General features: G+C 49.9%; 2 protein-coding genes across 3 annotated transcripts; both read left to right on the top strand.

Annotated features, from left to right (window-relative positions):
• The first annotated feature begins 5526 nt into the window (after positions 1-5526).
• HOXD10 (homeobox D10) lies at positions 5527-8832 on the top strand. Its single transcript, XM_016134650.2, has 2 exons — positions 5527-6529; positions 7874-8832. Exons 1-2 carry the CDS (start codon positions 5575-5577, stop codon positions 8149-8151), a joined length of 1233 nt encoding a protein of 410 aa, XP_015990136.1. The 5' UTR covers positions 5527-5574; the 3' UTR covers positions 8152-8832.
• A 2480-nt stretch (positions 8833-11312) lies between these two features.
• Positions 11313-13848, top strand: HOXD9 (homeobox D9). Of its 2 annotated transcripts, XM_036237620.1 has the most exons (3): positions 11320-11434; positions 11608-12560; positions 12907-13848. In XM_036237620.1, exons 2-3 carry the CDS (start codon positions 11783-11785, stop codon positions 13146-13148), a joined length of 1020 nt encoding a protein of 339 aa, XP_036093513.1. In that variant the 5' UTR covers positions 11320-11434; positions 11608-11782; the 3' UTR covers positions 13149-13848. The 2 variants fall into 2 exon arrangements, with proteins under 2 accessions (XP_015990700.1, XP_036093513.1); XM_016135214.2 differs by having other exon boundaries at positions 11313-12560.
• Positions 13849-17232: the final 3384 nt, after the last annotated feature.

Raw genomic sequence — 17232 nt, 5'->3', positions numbered from 1 at the left:
TTCAAAAGCGTCCAACAATCTTTGGTGAAAGATGCAATAGAAACAAAACCTATAATTGAATAATTTCGTTCGGAAGGGGATTCCTTTGTTTGCATTTCTGGGCGTCCGTTAAAATGTCAGTGCTCTAATAGTATGGTCCTTCTAGGAGCTTAAAACTGGTTTATTTCTCTCTCTCTCCATCTATCTTTTATTTTATTATTTATTTTATTTTTTGTAACTGCGGCTAAATGTAGCAAGCTTGTATGTCCACCACCTTAGGCAAGAGATACCATTTCCCGTTTGTATGGCCTTGGAGAGCCACACGGGGGCGTGCTCACGTTCCAGAAGCCGCGTTTAGCGCAGAGGCCCCTGTACAATATCTTTCCATTACTGGATTCTAACAGGCAATCTCAGCCCTTTAGAAACAGGCGGCCGATAAGGTGTATATTTGCTGTTTGTTTAGTCTAAGCAACCCTGAGTTGTGGGAAGTTACATAAAGACAGAGAAAAGGGAACTACCTAGATTTCTGGGAAAAGCCACCTTCTAATCGTTGTCTCCTTAAAGATAAAACTGTTGCAAAGAATACCTTGTTATAACCTGGTGGTGTCGAGGAGAGATTTTTAAAAGACAACTGTGTGCATTTCGAAATAGGTCATCTCACTGCGAGGTAATTAAATTATTAGGGGAAAATCAATATTCTTGTTGGTTTGAGCGCAGAGAGCGATTTGAGGATAGGACAATCCCCTTCCAAAAACTGCGTCGGCCTTGAGCGGTCTCTGACCTCCTTGGATGATTAAAAGGCTTTTGTTTAAGACAAATCAAGGCGCCAGTAACTTAGCTGAGTGTGGTCCCAGGAAAAAAAAAGGGGGGGCGCGTCGGAACTGAGGGGGTCATTCTCGGAGAGGAAGTCTCCCCTCCCCCCAGGTCGTGCCTGGCGCCAGAGGCTACCGGTAGCAACCGGGAGGAGCAGGCGGGACTATGAGTTGGGGCGCCCAGGCCAGGCTCAGCCGATGCAGCCGCGCGGGCAGAGGCATATCGTCCCAGGAAACATTTATACTCTACGGCGTTGTGGAATGTGGAATACATTTGAAACAAATGGGCTTTGGATTTGACAGACTCCTGGCTACCCTTCCAAGCCGCCTACTGGCATTGAGCAAGGAGTTTGATTTTGGTACCAGCTCTTGGATGCAGTTTTCTTGCCGTGTGCAGTTCTAGCTCCCCTCCCTGCCCCTTTTGCAAAGTCCCTGACATTAAAGAGGGCCTGTGTCACCATCCGCCGTCCAAAAGGGAGGTTCCAAAAGGGAGGGCTCCAGGGAAGTGGGCTTCTTAGGATGGGGTGGCTGGCCCTTCTTGTCTGAAGTTCATTGTGAAGCACACACAACCCCCAGAACTAGTGCCGGCCTGGTAGATTCCGCTGTCTCTGTCTCCTTCCAGGCCCTGGACCAAAGGCCAGGCCCGAGTCCCCCCTTGCGAGCTGGCATCAGCTTCAGCGGCGACTCAGGCACCATAAGCACCCCTGCGAGGTGCCAGCCAGAGGCGTGGGTGTTCCTTGTGGGCAATCCCCGCTCCAGCCTGTCAGACTATGGGTCCAGCCTAGCTATTGTGAAGCGATATTTCCTGGGACCTAACCAGGACCTCAGTCCACCTGGTATGAGAACCCCTTTCTCCAAATGTCGTTGTGTCCCTTCTTAGGTGGCTGGAGCGGAGACACATGTGGTCTTGAGGGGGTGGTGAGGAGTAAGGGGCGCTTGGCCTTGGCTGGCAGCCTTCTGCAGACCATGAGTGCTCAGTGGTCTGCAGTTCTTTTCCTCCTGGCACCGCTCAAGATGGGCCTGAAAAAGACCAGGGGATTGGACCAAGACTTCTGGGGGGATCATTCAGGGCTATAGGACTCTTAGAGGGTGGACACGTATCTTGAGTTTCCAAGGTCTCAGATCTTGAAGTGGAGGGAAAATAAGCGAAGTAGGAGTCTTTTGTGTCTGCAACGGAAAGAGGTTCCCTGGCTGCTGGCTCTTTTGCACATCTCCATAGACACCCTCGTCACGTTGGTGGTGGCTTCCCTAGCCTCCTTATTTGCTCCCTTGATTTCTTTTCACATTGGCTGAGAGGTACAGAGGGCAAACCAGAGGGGCGCCTTGGGGAAGCAGCTTTAAAAATTTGTCTCCATCCACCCTGGCCCCGAAGAGTGCCACAGCTCTGAGGCCACTCAGGGACAAATTCAGGGTGAACCTAGGAGTCCCCAAGTTCACTCAGGTCCGGGGCTGCTGCTCTTCATGGTGACAGGAGAGCGTAGATGCAAGCCATTCCTTGATTACAAATGTTAATTTCTTGCTAAAGCGACCCTTTAATTTTTCTCTGGAAAGAGCTGTGCCAGGGAGAAAGATGTCTTGGTACAAACAGGGATATTCATCTCCTTTATGGTGCAATACTGATTTATTATTAATGGTAACTGTTCCCACTGATCTAAAGATGATCGAGAACAGTGGCTATGCAGCTACAGTTAATACTCATAAGCAAAATAAAGGCTGTCCTTGAAAGCCACTGCCTTTTCATTCCATTTGCTTCATCTTAGCCTTAGGGTCTTAGGCAAACTTTCCATCCTCCCCTGCCATGATTGTTCTCTCGTATTAAAATTATTTTGTTTGATTTCTATGATAAAATCTCTCCAAAATATTGGCAGTCTTTGGCCTCAAGGATCAAATCTGAAGGCAGAAATTTGAAACAGAATAAAATAGAACTTTGTGATAATAGATTCAAAATTATATCTGGAACACATTTTTTTTTTTGAGTGAACACCTATTTAAAACCAAATCCAATGTGAGGGTGACTTTGAGCTCGAAGCCATCGGGAGTTGAAACAGAAAAGCCCACAGTTCAGAAGGCAGATCCTGCCTGTCCTGGCTCACCGCAGACCTACCCGCTTTGCGAGGAATTGCTGTTTTTTAGCCTGGATGTTTTTTTCATGTATAAATAAAGATTATGAAAGGGCATTTGATGGGCATAAAATTCCTGATTATATTGAACAGTCTTGCCTTTCACAAAGGATAGGGAGAATTGGAATACGGAGTTCCTTGCAGCTCCCCAGCCGAGATGCGAGATGCGAAGGGACAGTACTGGAGCGCCAGGCTGGCGTCAGGGCGTCTGCCGAAAGCGCGGGTAGCGGGCACTTTGTCCAGCCCTGGGCACGCTAATCTGTGGCTAGGATAAAGATCTCCGCCTTGTGAGAAAGCAATTTTCGGGGGTGCTTGTCAGTGGCTGTTAGCTTTAAACAGGAGCTTAGACTGGAGTCAAAAGTTGGGAGGTTTTTTTACCCCTGCCTTCCTCACCACCACCACCACCGCCACCCCCAAGCTTAAAAACAGACACTCCTTTTGAGAGGTAATATAATGTTTAAACCTCTGGCTTCGCCGGCCGGCATCCCATAGCTGGAGCAGTTAGAGGCACCCGGCTTTTAACCTGACAATGATGTTGTATTTGAACAGCTGCGTAAAGGTTTAAAAGGTCTGTCTCATTGCCACCGCGGAGTTTTTTAAAAGGGGTTATTGTTTGGGCGAGGGCACTTTGAGGCGACAGGCGAAGTCGTCCCAAGGCCGAAAATAATGTCCAACCCTTGTTTCCACCGGGCCAGGGGAGATTCTTTTTGGGAGTGGGGGACAAAGGGTTTGTTGGGAAAGGTTTTTGTGAAGGAGTAAGTCCCACAGAATGCTGAGACGCTTTAATGAGCATCAGGCTCCAAAGAAATATTCTGCTGAGGTGGAAACCCAATTTGCCCACAAGTTCAGTCTCTGGGCCTGAAACCCAAGGCCAGCCCATGGCAGGGCAATGTGGGGGAGAAGAAAGCATGGATGCCTTCCTGGACAGAGAACTCGTTCATCATCAGAGTTTGCAGGGCCCTTTTCCTCTCTTGGATGCAGGGAAGGGGATCCGGAAGTTGGAGGAAGGCTCCAGCGCCCTGGCCTGGCCCCTCAACCAGGGCAAGCCTTTGGAAATCAAGGTTAAAACTCCCCGCTGCTGCCCCGAGGAGGAGGCCGGAGCTTCCAAAGGGCTGGTTGCCCTCCTGCAACTGGAGAACAGGGAGGAAGTTGTTGGAGAAGTTTCTCGTAAAACTCCGAGTTTCCATGGTGGTGATGGTGGTGGTTCTTTAATGAGCTCCACCACAATCCCAGAGCAAATCCTCTTTATAGAACTTTCCCTCACCAAAGGAAATAGAGGACTAAGGTTCTTTCCTCACTTCCTTATTTTCTCTCTCCCCTTGTCCAAGCAAATCCATGTCAAATAATTTTAGGAATTGTCCAAAACTATAAAACTCAACTTCTGACAAAGTATAGCTTTTAATATTTGACGATTTGTGTTAAAACAAAAATTGACCTTCTTGGTTAGTAGCGAAGGGGAAAAATCAATAGTATAATTTTCAATAATTCATAAAGCAAACGCCATTATGCTAAATCTTAACTATTAATCTTATCCTTTACAAAGTCTCGATTGATTTGTTAATAAAATATCTTCCCGTGTGTGGCAACAGCGGGTATAACTCTTTAAAAACCTTCAGAAGCAAGAAAATTACCAAGTAGCCCAAGAATGTAGATGAGAATTTTATTGATCGCCCTGATTCTTCTTAATATGTATTAATAAATTCCACAACCTTTTGTACCTTGCACTTGTCAGAAACGAATGCTTTTACAAAATCCATAAAAGGAAAACATATTTTTCTTTGCAGAAGAACAGAATGACACTGTATCTCTCTCTCCTGCTTGGCCCAGTCAGTTTCCTAAAACTTCTAGAGTCTGAGGACGAGAGTTTTCCTCCTTCGTTGAAAATAAATATTATTTTTTTCTCTCTTCCTTCCTCTTTGCCCTCTATTATCAGGGCGATTAGGGAGGGAAACCTCGGTTTAGTTCTTCCTTTGGGAACAGAAGGGACGCTTTAGCGGAGAGCAAACTGCTCGACGAGTGATTGTCTCCGGTCTGAAAGCTCCCAGCGCCCAGCCCACAGAGGTTGGGGTGTGGTAACTCGGAGAGCCCAAGGCTCGGGTATCCCACCGGGACACAGAGGGGCCTGGAGCCCGGGCGGGCAGGCCGAAGAGAAGGACAGCGCCGGGGCCGAGTCGGTCCTCGGGGCTCCGGGGCTGGCTAGCTACGTGGCCTCCCTGCCCTCGCGGCCCTTCTTGCCTACGCTCGCAAGCATACCTTGGCCACGTCTTTGCGCGAGAGATCTTTCCCGGGTACCCCCGGGGTGGGGTGTCTCAGAGCCCAGGGAACCGACTCACCTTCCCAGGCTGCCCAGGACAAAATTAACCAGCTTGGGCACCCACCCCCGCCCGAGCCCTGGTCCTCTCAGGCGCGTTCTCAGAACCTGGGTGTGTGCGTGGGGAAATGCTTCTGCGTGCTGGCGCCAGCGCACTCCGGCTTCCCTCCCCGCGCGTGTCCTCCCGGAAACCTCTCCGGCCTAGACTTTCCTTTTGCCGGCAGGGCCCAGAAGCCAGAGTGGGGGACGCAAGTGGGGCGGGCGGGCCGAGCGAGTCCCCGGGTAAGCTGGCGGGTGGCGGAGAGTTCTGGGAGGGTTGGATCCAGCGCGCACTATCTCGGGCGCGTAGTAGATGTCGCTGTTGTCCGTACTTACGCGGCTAGCCGGCCGGGCTCTGGAGCACGTGACCTGCGAGGAGGCTGCGGCTCAAGGCCATTTTCAAATCTCATTGGCTTGGTTGTCATGTGGTCGGCAGAGGCATCCACAATTACACGGGGAATGTTTTCCTAGAGATGTCAGCCTACAAAGGACACAATCTCTCTTCTTCAAATTCCTCCCCAAAATGTCCTTTCCCAACAGCTCTCCTGCTGCTAATACTTTTTTAGTAGATTCCTTGATCAGTGCCTGCAGGAGTGACAGTTTTTATTCGAGCAGCGCCAGCATGTACATGCCACCACCTAGCGCAGACATGGGGACCTATGGAATGCAAACCTGTGGACTGCTCCCGTCTCTGGCCAAAAGAGAAGTGAACCACCAAAATATGGGTATGAATGTGCATCCTTATATACCTCAAGTAGACAGTTGGACAGACCCGAACAGATCTTGTCGAATAGAGCAACCTGTTACACAGCAAGTCCCCACTTGCTCCTTCACCACCAACATTAAGGAAGAATCCAATTGCTGCATGTATTCTGATAAGCGCAACAAACTCATTTCTGCCGAGGTCCCTTCGTACCAAAGGCTGGTCCCCGAGTCCTGTCCTGTTGAGAACCCCGAGGTTCCTGTCCCTGGATATTTTAGACTGAGTCAGACCTACGCCACCGGGAAAACCCAAGAGTACAATAACAGCCCCGAAGGCAGCTCCACAGTCATGCTCCAGCTCAACCCTCGCGGCGCGGCCAAGCCGCAGCTTTCGACTGCCCAGCTGCAGATGGAAAAGAAGATGAACGAGCCTGCGAGCATCCAGGAGCCCACCAAAGTCTCCCAGGTGGAGAGCCCCGAGGCTAAGGGCGGCCTTCCGGAAGAGAGGAGCTGCCTGGCTGAGGTCTCTGTGTCCAGTCCCGAAGTACAGGAGAAAGAAAGCAAAGGTCGGTATGAACAGAGTTGCTACCGCTGCGGGGTGCGCAGCCCGGGAGCCCGGCAGAGAGGGAGCACCTGGGTGCCCAGCGTCGAGCCCCAGCAGCTCAGGCAGGGCCGACTGGCTGGTGCAGCTCCTCTCAGCTTTTAGAGGGGGCAATCTCAGTCCCGAGATGGTCCCCGCTTCTTTCCCGTTGCCCTGGCCCTCCTGGTTGGTGCTGGCCCCACTCTGATGGCGCCGTGGCAGAGAAAGGGCTTGCCGGGTTTATTTTTCCTGAGCTAGATCTGAAATGCAACAAAAGAGTACAAATGAGACCTGCGGCTGGTAAACACGGCCCCAGAACCTCCTTTCTCCTGCTCAGATTTGCAGTCCCAGCCTTGCCTTTCACCCAATGATGATTTCAAAGCGGTCCAAGGCACTGTGTTCGTGTTCAAATGAATGCGCCCCGCATCCTGCGAGCTTGGGGGCGGCAAAAGGAAGGAGATGGCTTGGCTGGTTGGCGCTTGGGTGGGGGGAACAGGACTCCCTGCTTCTGTGGGGCTAGGTAACCTTGGCTTTGTCTGGGGAAAGTGCCACAAGCTTCGCAATCCATTTGCAAAAGGGGCAAAGGCGAAAGGGGGGAGAATGGAATTCATATGGCCCATCCAGCAGAGCCAGCCTTAGGGCTGGGCTAGGGCAAAGAGCCAGGGGCTCTGGTTTTTTGAGAAGGAACCCTACCCCTGTGCTCTCCCCCAGTGCCCAAAGGTGGGGCACATTAAGAAGCTGCATTTCTGGGGGAATGCCTTTGTGTGAGGGCAAGAAGGCATGAAAATTCTGGAAATTCTGGGGAATACAACAATGCCAGGGAGGGCTGGGAAGGTGTATTCAGTTCCTTGGTTATGTTTTGAAAGAGAATGAGCACCTATCATCCTGGCTGTGGGGCTCCTCACCTGCCTAGGAGAAGTGGGGAAGAAGTGGCAGACTGGGGGACCTAAGGGAGCAGTGGGGTTGATAGGCTTGTCCTGGCTCTGGCTTACTTCTTCCACTCCAGCCTTGTGATAAGCTAACCATTTAGAATATTACTGGGAAGATCCTGAAGTTTACCGTTGTACTAATGTTTTGTGCAGGTCAGAAAGTTGAGAGAGAACCCTGACACACAGGGCGAGAGTACCCGCCCATCGTGTCATTTGGGGCATTTAAACTAATCTGGCAACAATTACAAATCCCTTCCAGGCCCACCTCATGTAAGTAATGTTTAATACCAGTATTTCTCAAAGCGGCCTGGCTGCCAGCGGGGTCATGGCCAAGGGTACATTTGAACAGACAGAGAAAAAAATCTTGATATTTTTTCTTCTTCTCCCTTTAATTTTGTTAGAGGAAATCAAGTCTGATACTCCAACCAGCAATTGGCTCACTGCAAAGAGTGGCAGAAAGAAGAGGTGCCCTTACACTAAGCACCAAACGCTGGAATTAGAAAAAGAGTTCTTATTCAATATGTACCTCACCCGCGAGCGCCGCCTAGAGATCAGTAAGAGTGTTAACCTCACCGACAGGCAGGTCAAGATTTGGTTTCAAAACCGCAGAATGAAACTCAAGAAGATGAGCCGAGAGAACCGGATCCGAGAACTGACCGCCAACCTCACCTTTTCTTAGGTCCGAGGCCCGTGGGAGGCCAGGATTGGAGAGGGGCACAGAGTTCCAGGGCCCAGTACTGGAGGACTGGAAAGGCGGAAACAAAACCTTTATTGCTCTTTGTTTTTTGTTTTGTTTTTCTGCTAGAATGTGACTTTGGGGTCATTCTGTTCGTGCTGCAAGTGATCTGTAATCCCTATGAGTATATATACATATATATATATTAAAAAACTAGCACGTGTAATTTATTATTTTTTTCATCATAATGCAGGGTAACTATTACTGCACATTTTCATTTGGGTCTTAACTTATTGGAACTGTAGAGCATCAATCCATTCATCCATCCAGCAATGTGACTTTTCATGTTTTTCCCGACACAAAAGGTCTGTGTGTGTGGTTAGTCCATGAGCTCATGGCATTTTGAATACATCAGTACTTAAAAGTTCTGAAATTACATATATATTTAAAAAAGATTAAGAAAACCCACAAACTTTGGGAGGGAGGGGGACTAAAAAGCACATTATAATGTATCTTTTCACAACTGAATTTAGTAATTGTCCTTGGTGAGATGGAATATTGACGACTTACGCCTTGTAGCCTTTCCCTTGTGGTGCATCTGTGGTTTGGTAGAGTACAACAGCAACCTGTCCTTTCTGTGCATGTTCTGGTCGCATGTATAATGCAATAAACTCTGGAAATGAGTCTGCTCCCTCTGCTTTCTGAAATGGAAATATGTTACGGTGGAAACGAAAGCGTTGGTGAGATTATCTTCCTGTTAAACAGCTTGTTTGGGGCAGTTGGTGGGAGGGATAGAGAGCAGGGGAAGGGATGTGGAGACACAAGCTGGAGGAAGACTAAGGTCCTGAAATATGGCAGTGGTGTGGGGAGTGATAATCTAGTCTGTGTGCGTTGTTTCCATAGTTGGAAAGAAGGGGAGTCCTTTCTCTCTCACCCCCCAATGATTGAAATGAATTCTCAATGGTGTGAGTTTCCCTCTAGCTCGAACCTGGTAAGTAACTAAGCCTGTGCCCAAGCTGTTTTTTCCTCACAGCTACACACTTGTGTGTCTTTTTCTCTTTGGTTGTGTTCTTTTTAATGCTTTCAGTGGGGTCTTGGCAATTTCTGGCTGGCGTGCCATCTTCAAGGGCTGGGTTGAAACCAGTCTTGCCCACCTGGAAGCCGCTGGGCCTCCATTGCAGGAGCAAGGACAAGCAGCAGCTTAGCATTGCATCGGATCCAAATTCTGCCCCTATTCCCTCATTTTCACCCTCATCCCAAGCGCAAGACAGCCAGGCCACAGCAAAGCAGAGGATGGGTGAGTTTTCCCATCCCACTTTGCCCTAGTTTCTTTGTGAAAGGATTTTAATGCTCAGGCATTACCTTTTAGTTGCCCACATGATTTTTTTTCCCCTTAAGTTAAGGAAGGAAAGGTTTTCCCCAGTCAAACCTTTCTCTGTTTAATTAATAAATGCTGGTTGGAGCTACTATATCTGGGAAGCAAGAAAATGTGCAAAGGGTGACTGGAAGAGAATTTGCAAATGAACCTGACTTTCTATGAAGTCCAGTGTTCCAGCCGTCACCATGGCTCGGAAAACTCCAGCTTTCACTAGTACATATACTACAGGATCCTTAGCCCAAGAGAGTCCAGACTTATCTAGTCCTACCAGGTAGAAGGGAGAAGAGGCCTTGGGGAGGATTACTGACTGAGAATTCGTTACCCCAGGTTTTAAGGAGTCTCAAACAGCTTCAAGCAGCATCACAAAACACTGTTCTTGTTATTTTTTTCCTAAACTCAATCCATTTAGGGGCTCTAAGCCTTAGAGCCCTCATCCAGGGAGCCTTTGGTAGACTCCATATTTACTCAGAATTTTTAACTTCCTCCTCAAAACCAAGAACCTTCCCCAGTTCTGAGACAGAACCCTTTAGGGGAGCCATTTCCTAGGGGTGGTGGGAGAGAGCCGGCTCCGAATGAATGCCAGGTTGGGAACACTGATATCCTTTTGCTCAGACCTCCATTGGCTGGGCAGGAGAGAGTGGGAAATTTTAACTTCTTCGTTCTCTCCCTCACTCCCCGCAATGTGGGAACGCCATTAGCTGTGGAGAGCGGACCATGTCTCGAAGAAAAAAACCCCGCGCTACAAGCAAAGGCAGCTCCTCTGGAACAAAATCAGAAAGCCTTTGGCAAAGGCAATCAATCAGACCATAAGTAGCCATTTCCCTCTTCCTTTAGGGCTCGAGGTGGGCTGGGAGCCCTCCAAGGGTGCGCTAAGCAACTTGTAGAACGAGGAATATATCCGCCGCCGCCCGGCGCCCGGCTGCTTTTGTTTCGGCTCCCAGCCGGGCTTTCGAGGCTTTGTACCATGGATTTGGGAGTGACAATGGGCATCATTTCCCTCAGATTCAAGGCTGCCCAGCCTTACCACTGAAGGCAAAAAAAAAAAAAAAAAATAATTCAGAAGAGAGTGGCCCAAGGGCCAGGCCGTTTTTAAGATATCTCCGGCATCCACTTGGAGGCCTCTAAGTGGCAACCAGGCAAAGCGGCCCTGCCCCGAGAGATGCGGTTCACACTGGCCTCTTGGAGGCAGGGTCCGGGCGGCGGGTGGGATTGGGCCTGTGCTAGCATTTGGGTTCTGCCCTATGGTGAATTCTCTTCCAGGGCCTTTCCAGCAGCCCTAGAGAAGTCAAGGCACCCTGGCCGCCACTGGCCGCACGGTGCGTTTCGCCAGCCTGCTGGCAGTTCGAGGGCAAACAGAAACCCTGGCTGTGGCCGTTGCCGCGGGGTCAGGCCGCCCCAGCTAACCCATCGGGCGGTGGCGTGTGCTTAGCCTCACGTCGGGGGTGTGTGTGGCTATGCGGGCGTGTATGAGTGTGGTAGGGGGAGGGGCCCTTCGAGCTGCTCCATCCGTCCGTTTTATTAGGGACACATTAATCTATAATCAAATACACCTCATAAAATTTTTATTGAAAGGCATAATATCATTACAGAGGTCTTCCACCTGTTTTAAACAACACGACAAGCTGTGAGAGATCGTGTGTGTGTGTGTGTGTGGGTCTGTGTAGGGGCGGGGGTGGGTTTGGGTAGCGAGAAGATGCACAGGGAGAAGAACTCCCCTCGGGCGCCAGGGGGCCGACTCTGAAGGCCCGGCTGCTTGGGGCCGCACCGGCTTTGCGCGACCCCGGCTGCTCCCGGCTCTGGCCAAGCTCTCGGTGCGCCCAGGACGCTCAGCCGGTAGCTGGGAGCACAGGCGCTAGAGAGGCAACGCTAGAACCGACTGCAAGACTGAGGGCGGCAAAAAAAAAAGAGGTGAACAAATAGTCCCCAGCGCCTCCTCCAGCTTCAGTCGGGCATGTGGTCCCAAGTAGTTGCGGGCCTGGCCGAGCCAGGCCGAGCCGAGTCCAGCGCACGGGGCCAGGGCCCGCGGGCTCTAATTGTAGCGCTTATGTTGATGATGATTTTTTTTTTTTTTTAAATCACAGCAACCCCCAGTTTAGCGGACTGATTTACTCCTGGTATTGGTAAATATGATCACGTGGGCCGCGCGACCAATGGTGGAGGCTGCAGCCTACGAACTAGTCGGCGGCTCCGGCGCCGGCCGGGAGCGACGCCGCGGCGGGCAGTGTAACCTTGGGTGGGAGCGCACGGCGCCTCAAAATGTCCTCCAGTGGCACCCTCAGCAACTACTACGTGGACTCGCTCATAGGCCATGAGGGCGACGAGGTGTTCGCCGCGCGCTTCGGACCTCCTGGGCCCGGCGCGCAGGGCAGGCCCGCAGGTGTGGCCGACAGCCCAGCCGCTGCCGCCGCCGAGTTTGCCTCGTGTAGTTTTGCCCCCAAATCGGCCGTGTTCTCCGCCTCGTGGTCCGCGGTGCCCGCCCAGCCCCCAGCGGCGGCGGCGATGAGTGGCCTCTACCACCCGTACGTGCCCCCGCCGCCCCTGGCCGCCGCTGCCTCTGAGCCTGGCCGCTATATGCGCTCGTGGATGGAACCGCTGCCCGGCTTCCCGGGCGGCGCGGGCGGCGGCGGCAGCGGCGGCGGAGGCGGCGGTGGTCCGGGCCCTGGTCCCAGCCCTGGCCCAGGCGGCCCACCCAACAGGCGCCACTACGGGATTAAGCCTGAAACCGGAGCGGCCCCGACCCCCACCGCCGCCACCTCCACCTCCTCTTCCACTTCCTCGTCTTCCTCCTCCAAACAGACTGAGTGCTCCGTGGCCCGGGAGTCCCAGGGGAGCGGCGGCCCCGAGTTCTCGTGCAACTCGTTCCTACGGGACAAGGCGGCAGCAGCAGCTGGGGGAACCCGGCCTGGGGCAGGGATCGGGGCCGGGACCGGGACAGCGTCGGAGCCCTCGGCTTGCAGCGACCACCCGAGCCCAGGCTGCCCGCTGAAGGAGGAGAAGCAGCATCCGCAGCCGCCACAACAGCAACTTGACCCAAGTAAGTGCAAAAGAAATTGCCCCCTGATTTATTGCTGAAACCTGTAAGGCTCGAATGTGCAAAACTGATAGTTTTACTAACCTATAAAAAACGTCTAGACGCCTACCTTAGCTTAGGCGAGCAACACACATCCATAAAAAAGCTTCCCATAACCACCTACTCTCGGCGCGCGGTGTGTACGGTAAACAGAGCGCAGGCATTAAGGCTTTTTATGATAATTCCCCAAGTTGTGAAAAGCGACCATCCTTGGTGAAATTAATTTAACGACCTCTCTCTCCAACCCTGTCGTCTCTCCCTGCCTGCCCTCCGCCCCTCGCTCCCCGTCTCCAAACCCCCCTCTTCATAGACAACCCTGCCGCAAACTGGATCCATGCTCGCTCCACCCGGAAAAAGCGCTGTCCCTACACCAAATACCAGACGCTGGAGCTGGAGAAGGAATTCCTCTTCAACATGTACCTCACCCGGGACCGGCGCTACGAGGTGGCAAGGATTCTGAACCTCACAGAGAGACAAGTCAAAATCTGGTTCCAGAATCGTAGGATGAAAATGAAAAAGCTGAGCAAGGAGAAATGCCCCAAAGGAGACTGACCCCGGGCGGCGCCGGCTGGACCGCTCTGCTTTGCAAAGGCAGTGGTTTTTGTTTTTTTTTTTTTTCTTTGTGGGTGCTTGATTTCCAGAAACTCTCCAGCTATTTGGATATTTCATCCCCTTTTCTAGGTAGAAATGACTGTGTGGTTGGTCTCTGTGAGGTATTTCGGGGGACTCTTATTTGCTCGCTTATGTGTTGGAGAAACCAAGTGGCTTTGGGGTTTTGCCCTGTACTGCGCCTTCCCTTTCCTACCCCGTTGGTTCCTTAGGAAATGCTGTATTTTGTGAGTGCACGCTGGCTTGAGCAGCCCTCTCCTTTGTAAATGTCCTCCCTCTTTCTGAAAATTGCTGTAGTTTAGCTCGCAGCGCTGCTCAAGCAGGGGCCATGCGTGCTCCACTTCCCCGAATGAAGGCAGAGCAACAGTGCGGAGGCTCACCCAGGCCTGGCCGGGTAGCCCAACGGTTATGAAAGCCCTTTCTTCAGGGAGCACGCGGGCCCTCAACTGAGACCTGGAAGGAGGCAGAAAGAGGAGCCTGGGGCCTCAGTGGGCTGGGGGGTTATTCGTAGTGCACTGGTGGCGCTGCTGTCTCCAGCTCATGTGGCCCTCCCGGTTTCTGCCTGAGGACCAGTTGTAAACGTTACCGCTTTTTACCAATAAATGCTGACCTGATCAAACAGAGCCCAGACGCTGGCCCTGAACGCCGTGTGCCTGCTTTCTGTCTCTCTGCGAAATATCACCCTCACAAGACTTCTCTCCCATCCCTGGGAGGGAGAGACTGCACAAAATCCGGGGTCTTCCCACCTGAGTGGTCTCTCTGATGTGCCTCGGAGTGTCCCTTTGTGTGGGAAGACCCAGTCTAGAGCACAGCCCCTGGGTGCGCGTGGCAGCCTGTTTCTCCCCCAGCGTGCTTCCTCAGTGTCAGCCTCGCAGTAGTGCCCAGAGGACCCCAGGGGCCCCAGAAACCAGGCACCCTCTCCCTGGAGCATTGGTACACTGTACCCCAAGTCTCCCTCTAATCATTTAGTCCCAGCCATCGACCCCCACTCTCTCCAAACAAGGGAAAGGCAACTCTGCACTCTCGAGGAACTTCTCCAGCTTGGCGGGTCTGGCTGCCTACTGGAGTGCTGAGCGGTCAGACTGTGAGATTCCGCCCCTCCCCACAGGAGCTCCAAAGTGACCTTAGCAGACCAAAATGGTCAAGGCTCTCCTCCCCAGTTACCCCCACCCAGAGCCCCTCCCCGATCCAGTTTCTGTGAGCAGTTAGCCCCCAGCTTGGCCCTTCTGAGGGCCACATTCAGAGGCTAAAATGAAGGTCATTGTAAGCAAGGGTTCGGGCCCAGCACAGCTTTTGCAGGCGAGAGGCAGAGGCGCTGGGCAGCCTGGGCTGGGCGGAAGGCAGGAGAGGTTGGGGGACGATGGCAGAGTTTGGGGGTTCATGATAAAAAGAGGGGACTTGAAGGAAAAGCGGGGGGGGGGCTGCTGGGAGGGAAAGCCAAGGCTCAGATCCGGCAGAAGGTGCTGCGTACCCCCGCCCCTGCGACCAACCCGATACCTAGGGCTCTTTGAAAACAGGAAGAGCCAAGGTGTCATAAAGCCATCGAGCTGGCGAGACGTCTGGAGGTAATGAGTTTACGACAGGCCCGGCGCTTCGCTTTGAAACCATCTCATTTTGATGTTTGTGTTTGTAGGAGGAAAGGAAAATGCAGACAAAACTGGGTCTTAAAATCTGGACAATAAAATATAAACAAGACTGCGTTGGACCAAGAAGACAGGGGCTTGGGAGGCCCCCGGTGAAGTGTGAGCACCTAGGAAATTGAAATGGGGGTGGATAGAAAGGAGGAGATGTATTTTTGATTTTTCAAATGGTCTGGGTATTAGAATTAGCCTACAGTGGGTGGCTCTTTATCATATTTGATTATGGCTGTAGTCTAGCTTGTTCTTTTTTTTTTTTGAAATCGGCTTCTTATTTGGGGGTGGGAAAGTTAGTGATCTTGGGTCATTTACTCAGGCCCAAGGTTTCCCAGCCACATGGTTTGCGGCAAAAGATGAACTTACTTAAAAAGCCTTTTACAAAAATATCTGGCCCTGGACTCCAAACTTCATAGCAAAAATATCATTGGAAATTATATCTATTTGCTTATAGAAAATATAATCGTTACTGCTGAGTTGGAGGAATGCATTTTTGAAAATGAGAAAAAAAGATTAACCTCATAGAAAACACCTAAGCTGAAGTCTTTGCTTTAAAAAAATTCACCTAAAGTCTTTGCTTTAAAAAAAATTCAAATGAAATGCTTAGTTAATTCATTTTATTCTGTGACTTTTGATATAAATATAAAGCCTCATTTATGGTGCATAGATGTTCTAATGAACACAGCCCAACAACCACTCGAGATCTAGCAAAAAAACCCCTTTAATTTGGTTTCTATAAGCCTCCCTACCCTTGCCCAGCGAAATGGGCCTGAAGCATTAAAATTAAAATAGCAAATATTCATTCATGATTCAACAATTAATAACAATTTTAAAAGAAAAAAATAACTTCTATGATTTCTTAGTTTTTGCCTGGCCCTTCTTGGGGAAAATCCTGTTGCAACTGAGATTTAGAAATTTGTGATTTTTGATAAATCTAGTCCATCCTCCTATAGTTATGGGTGACTATAGAATGGGGACCTACTTACTGTCTGGCAAAAGAAAAACTGGAAATTTTTGAAAAATATACTACTGGAAGCCCTTGGGAACATAGGTATCTTTGGCATTCAGGAGCCCCTGTTTTCTGTAGCTGACTTTTTGACGATCAAAAGGATGAAGCATTATAAGTGTTAGCGATCCAAGCCGCAAACTAAAGAACAAGATTAGAATTGGTTTGAGTACAATAAAGGGAAGTTAAACTCTGTCGACTCTAGGTGGCATTTGGCCACTAGAGAGCGCCGTTGCTCCACTTTGTGATCTCGTAAAGTACGAGTTGTACAGTGGAGGAAGGTTTTGATTAGGGATATTTACAATCGTATTTTAAATTTCAAATTAGCATAAATTTAACCAAAAAAAGAAGCAATGTGCACTATTAAATTCTGAAGCCATATTTTTTCTGTATAAAATTTTGGCTTAGTCAGGATTTCAGAAAATTTAGACTATGGCACAGCTGAAACTATATAATACGTTATGGTAAGTTAATGCATTCAATCAAAATACAAGCTTGTAAAAGCATAGATCTTTATTTGCGAAGTTAATCGCGCTCTTTTCCCATTCAGATTATAAACAAAATGCTTGAAAGAAAAACTAAGTGTTTTGTCCCAAGAGGAAACTTGTTGTAATAACATTTTAAAAAATTAGGCCAGAATGTGTAGAAATGAATTTTGTAGTATGTATTTCTTTTTCATCCACAGGAATTACACAATTCTAGATGGTGCCTTGCATTATTAAGATCTGGGCTCGCTCTTCATTTCCTCAAATTTCAAACCCCCGCTCTTTTATCTAGTGTTTAAATGCGCGTGCCGCGCACACACACACACACACACACACACACACACACAACCCAAACGGTGAAATAAAAACAGGCACAATTACAAAGTTACTTCCAAGGTTTTGTTGAAAATAATACTCTTTTAATTGGATATAGGCAAGACTGAAATACAAATTGTTAACTGTCAGAATCCGCTCGTTCGCCTTAGGATTTAAAGGAAGTTTTACTTGGAGATAACCGGCAAAAAACAAACACTCAAGAAACCTTCTACCAGCCCCACAACAAAAGTCTCCTACACTTTACTCATTTAAAAATTAAATAAAGCATGCCTATATCACCTGGAGCTTTATTAGGAATCCGTTCACCTTAACCATTACCATCCATTCCCTATAAAAATAATTGAAAGAGTCTTATCTTGTTATGCCTTTCCATTTCGACTTTATTTTCTCCATTTGCTAAATATAACATGTAGTCCACCCGGACTGACCTCAGGATCGCACTCACAGGCTGGGGCAACTCACACGGAGTGGGTAGTAGTTGAAATCACTCACCTGCTGCGCATTTGGGGGCTATCTGGGATTTTTAAACCTTTGTATTTGGCGTGAAAAGCCGGCATGGTGTGTTT

Source organism: Rousettus aegyptiacus, unplaced genomic scaffold (genome assembly GCF_014176215.1).
Source record: "Rousettus aegyptiacus isolate mRouAeg1 unplaced genomic scaffold, mRouAeg1.p scaffold_m13_p_2, whole genome shotgun sequence".
NCBI lineage: Eukaryota > Metazoa > Chordata > Mammalia > Chiroptera > Pteropodidae > Rousettus > Rousettus aegyptiacus.
Note: the sequence above shows the minus strand (reverse complement) of the source record. Positions and strands in the feature narration are given on the sequence as shown.

Bases quoted from the DNA above. Each gene is read 5' to 3' on its own strand.
- HOXD10 (XM_016134650.2), top strand. From the start codon at position 5,575: ATGTCGCTGTTGTCCGTACTTACGCGGCTAGCCGGCCGGGCTCTGGAG. The intron at 6,530-7,873 runs GTCGGTATGAAC...TAATTTTGTTAG, and splicing joins ACAGGAGAAAGAAAGCAAAG to AGGAAATCAAGTCTGATACT.
- HOXD9 (XM_016135214.2), top strand. From the start codon at position 11,783: ATGTCCTCCAGTGGCACCCTCAGCAACTACTACGTGGACTCGCTCATA. The intron at 12,561-12,906 runs GTAAGTGCAAAA...CCCTCTTCATAG, and splicing joins ACAACAGCAACTTGACCCAA to ACAACCCTGCCGCAAACTGG.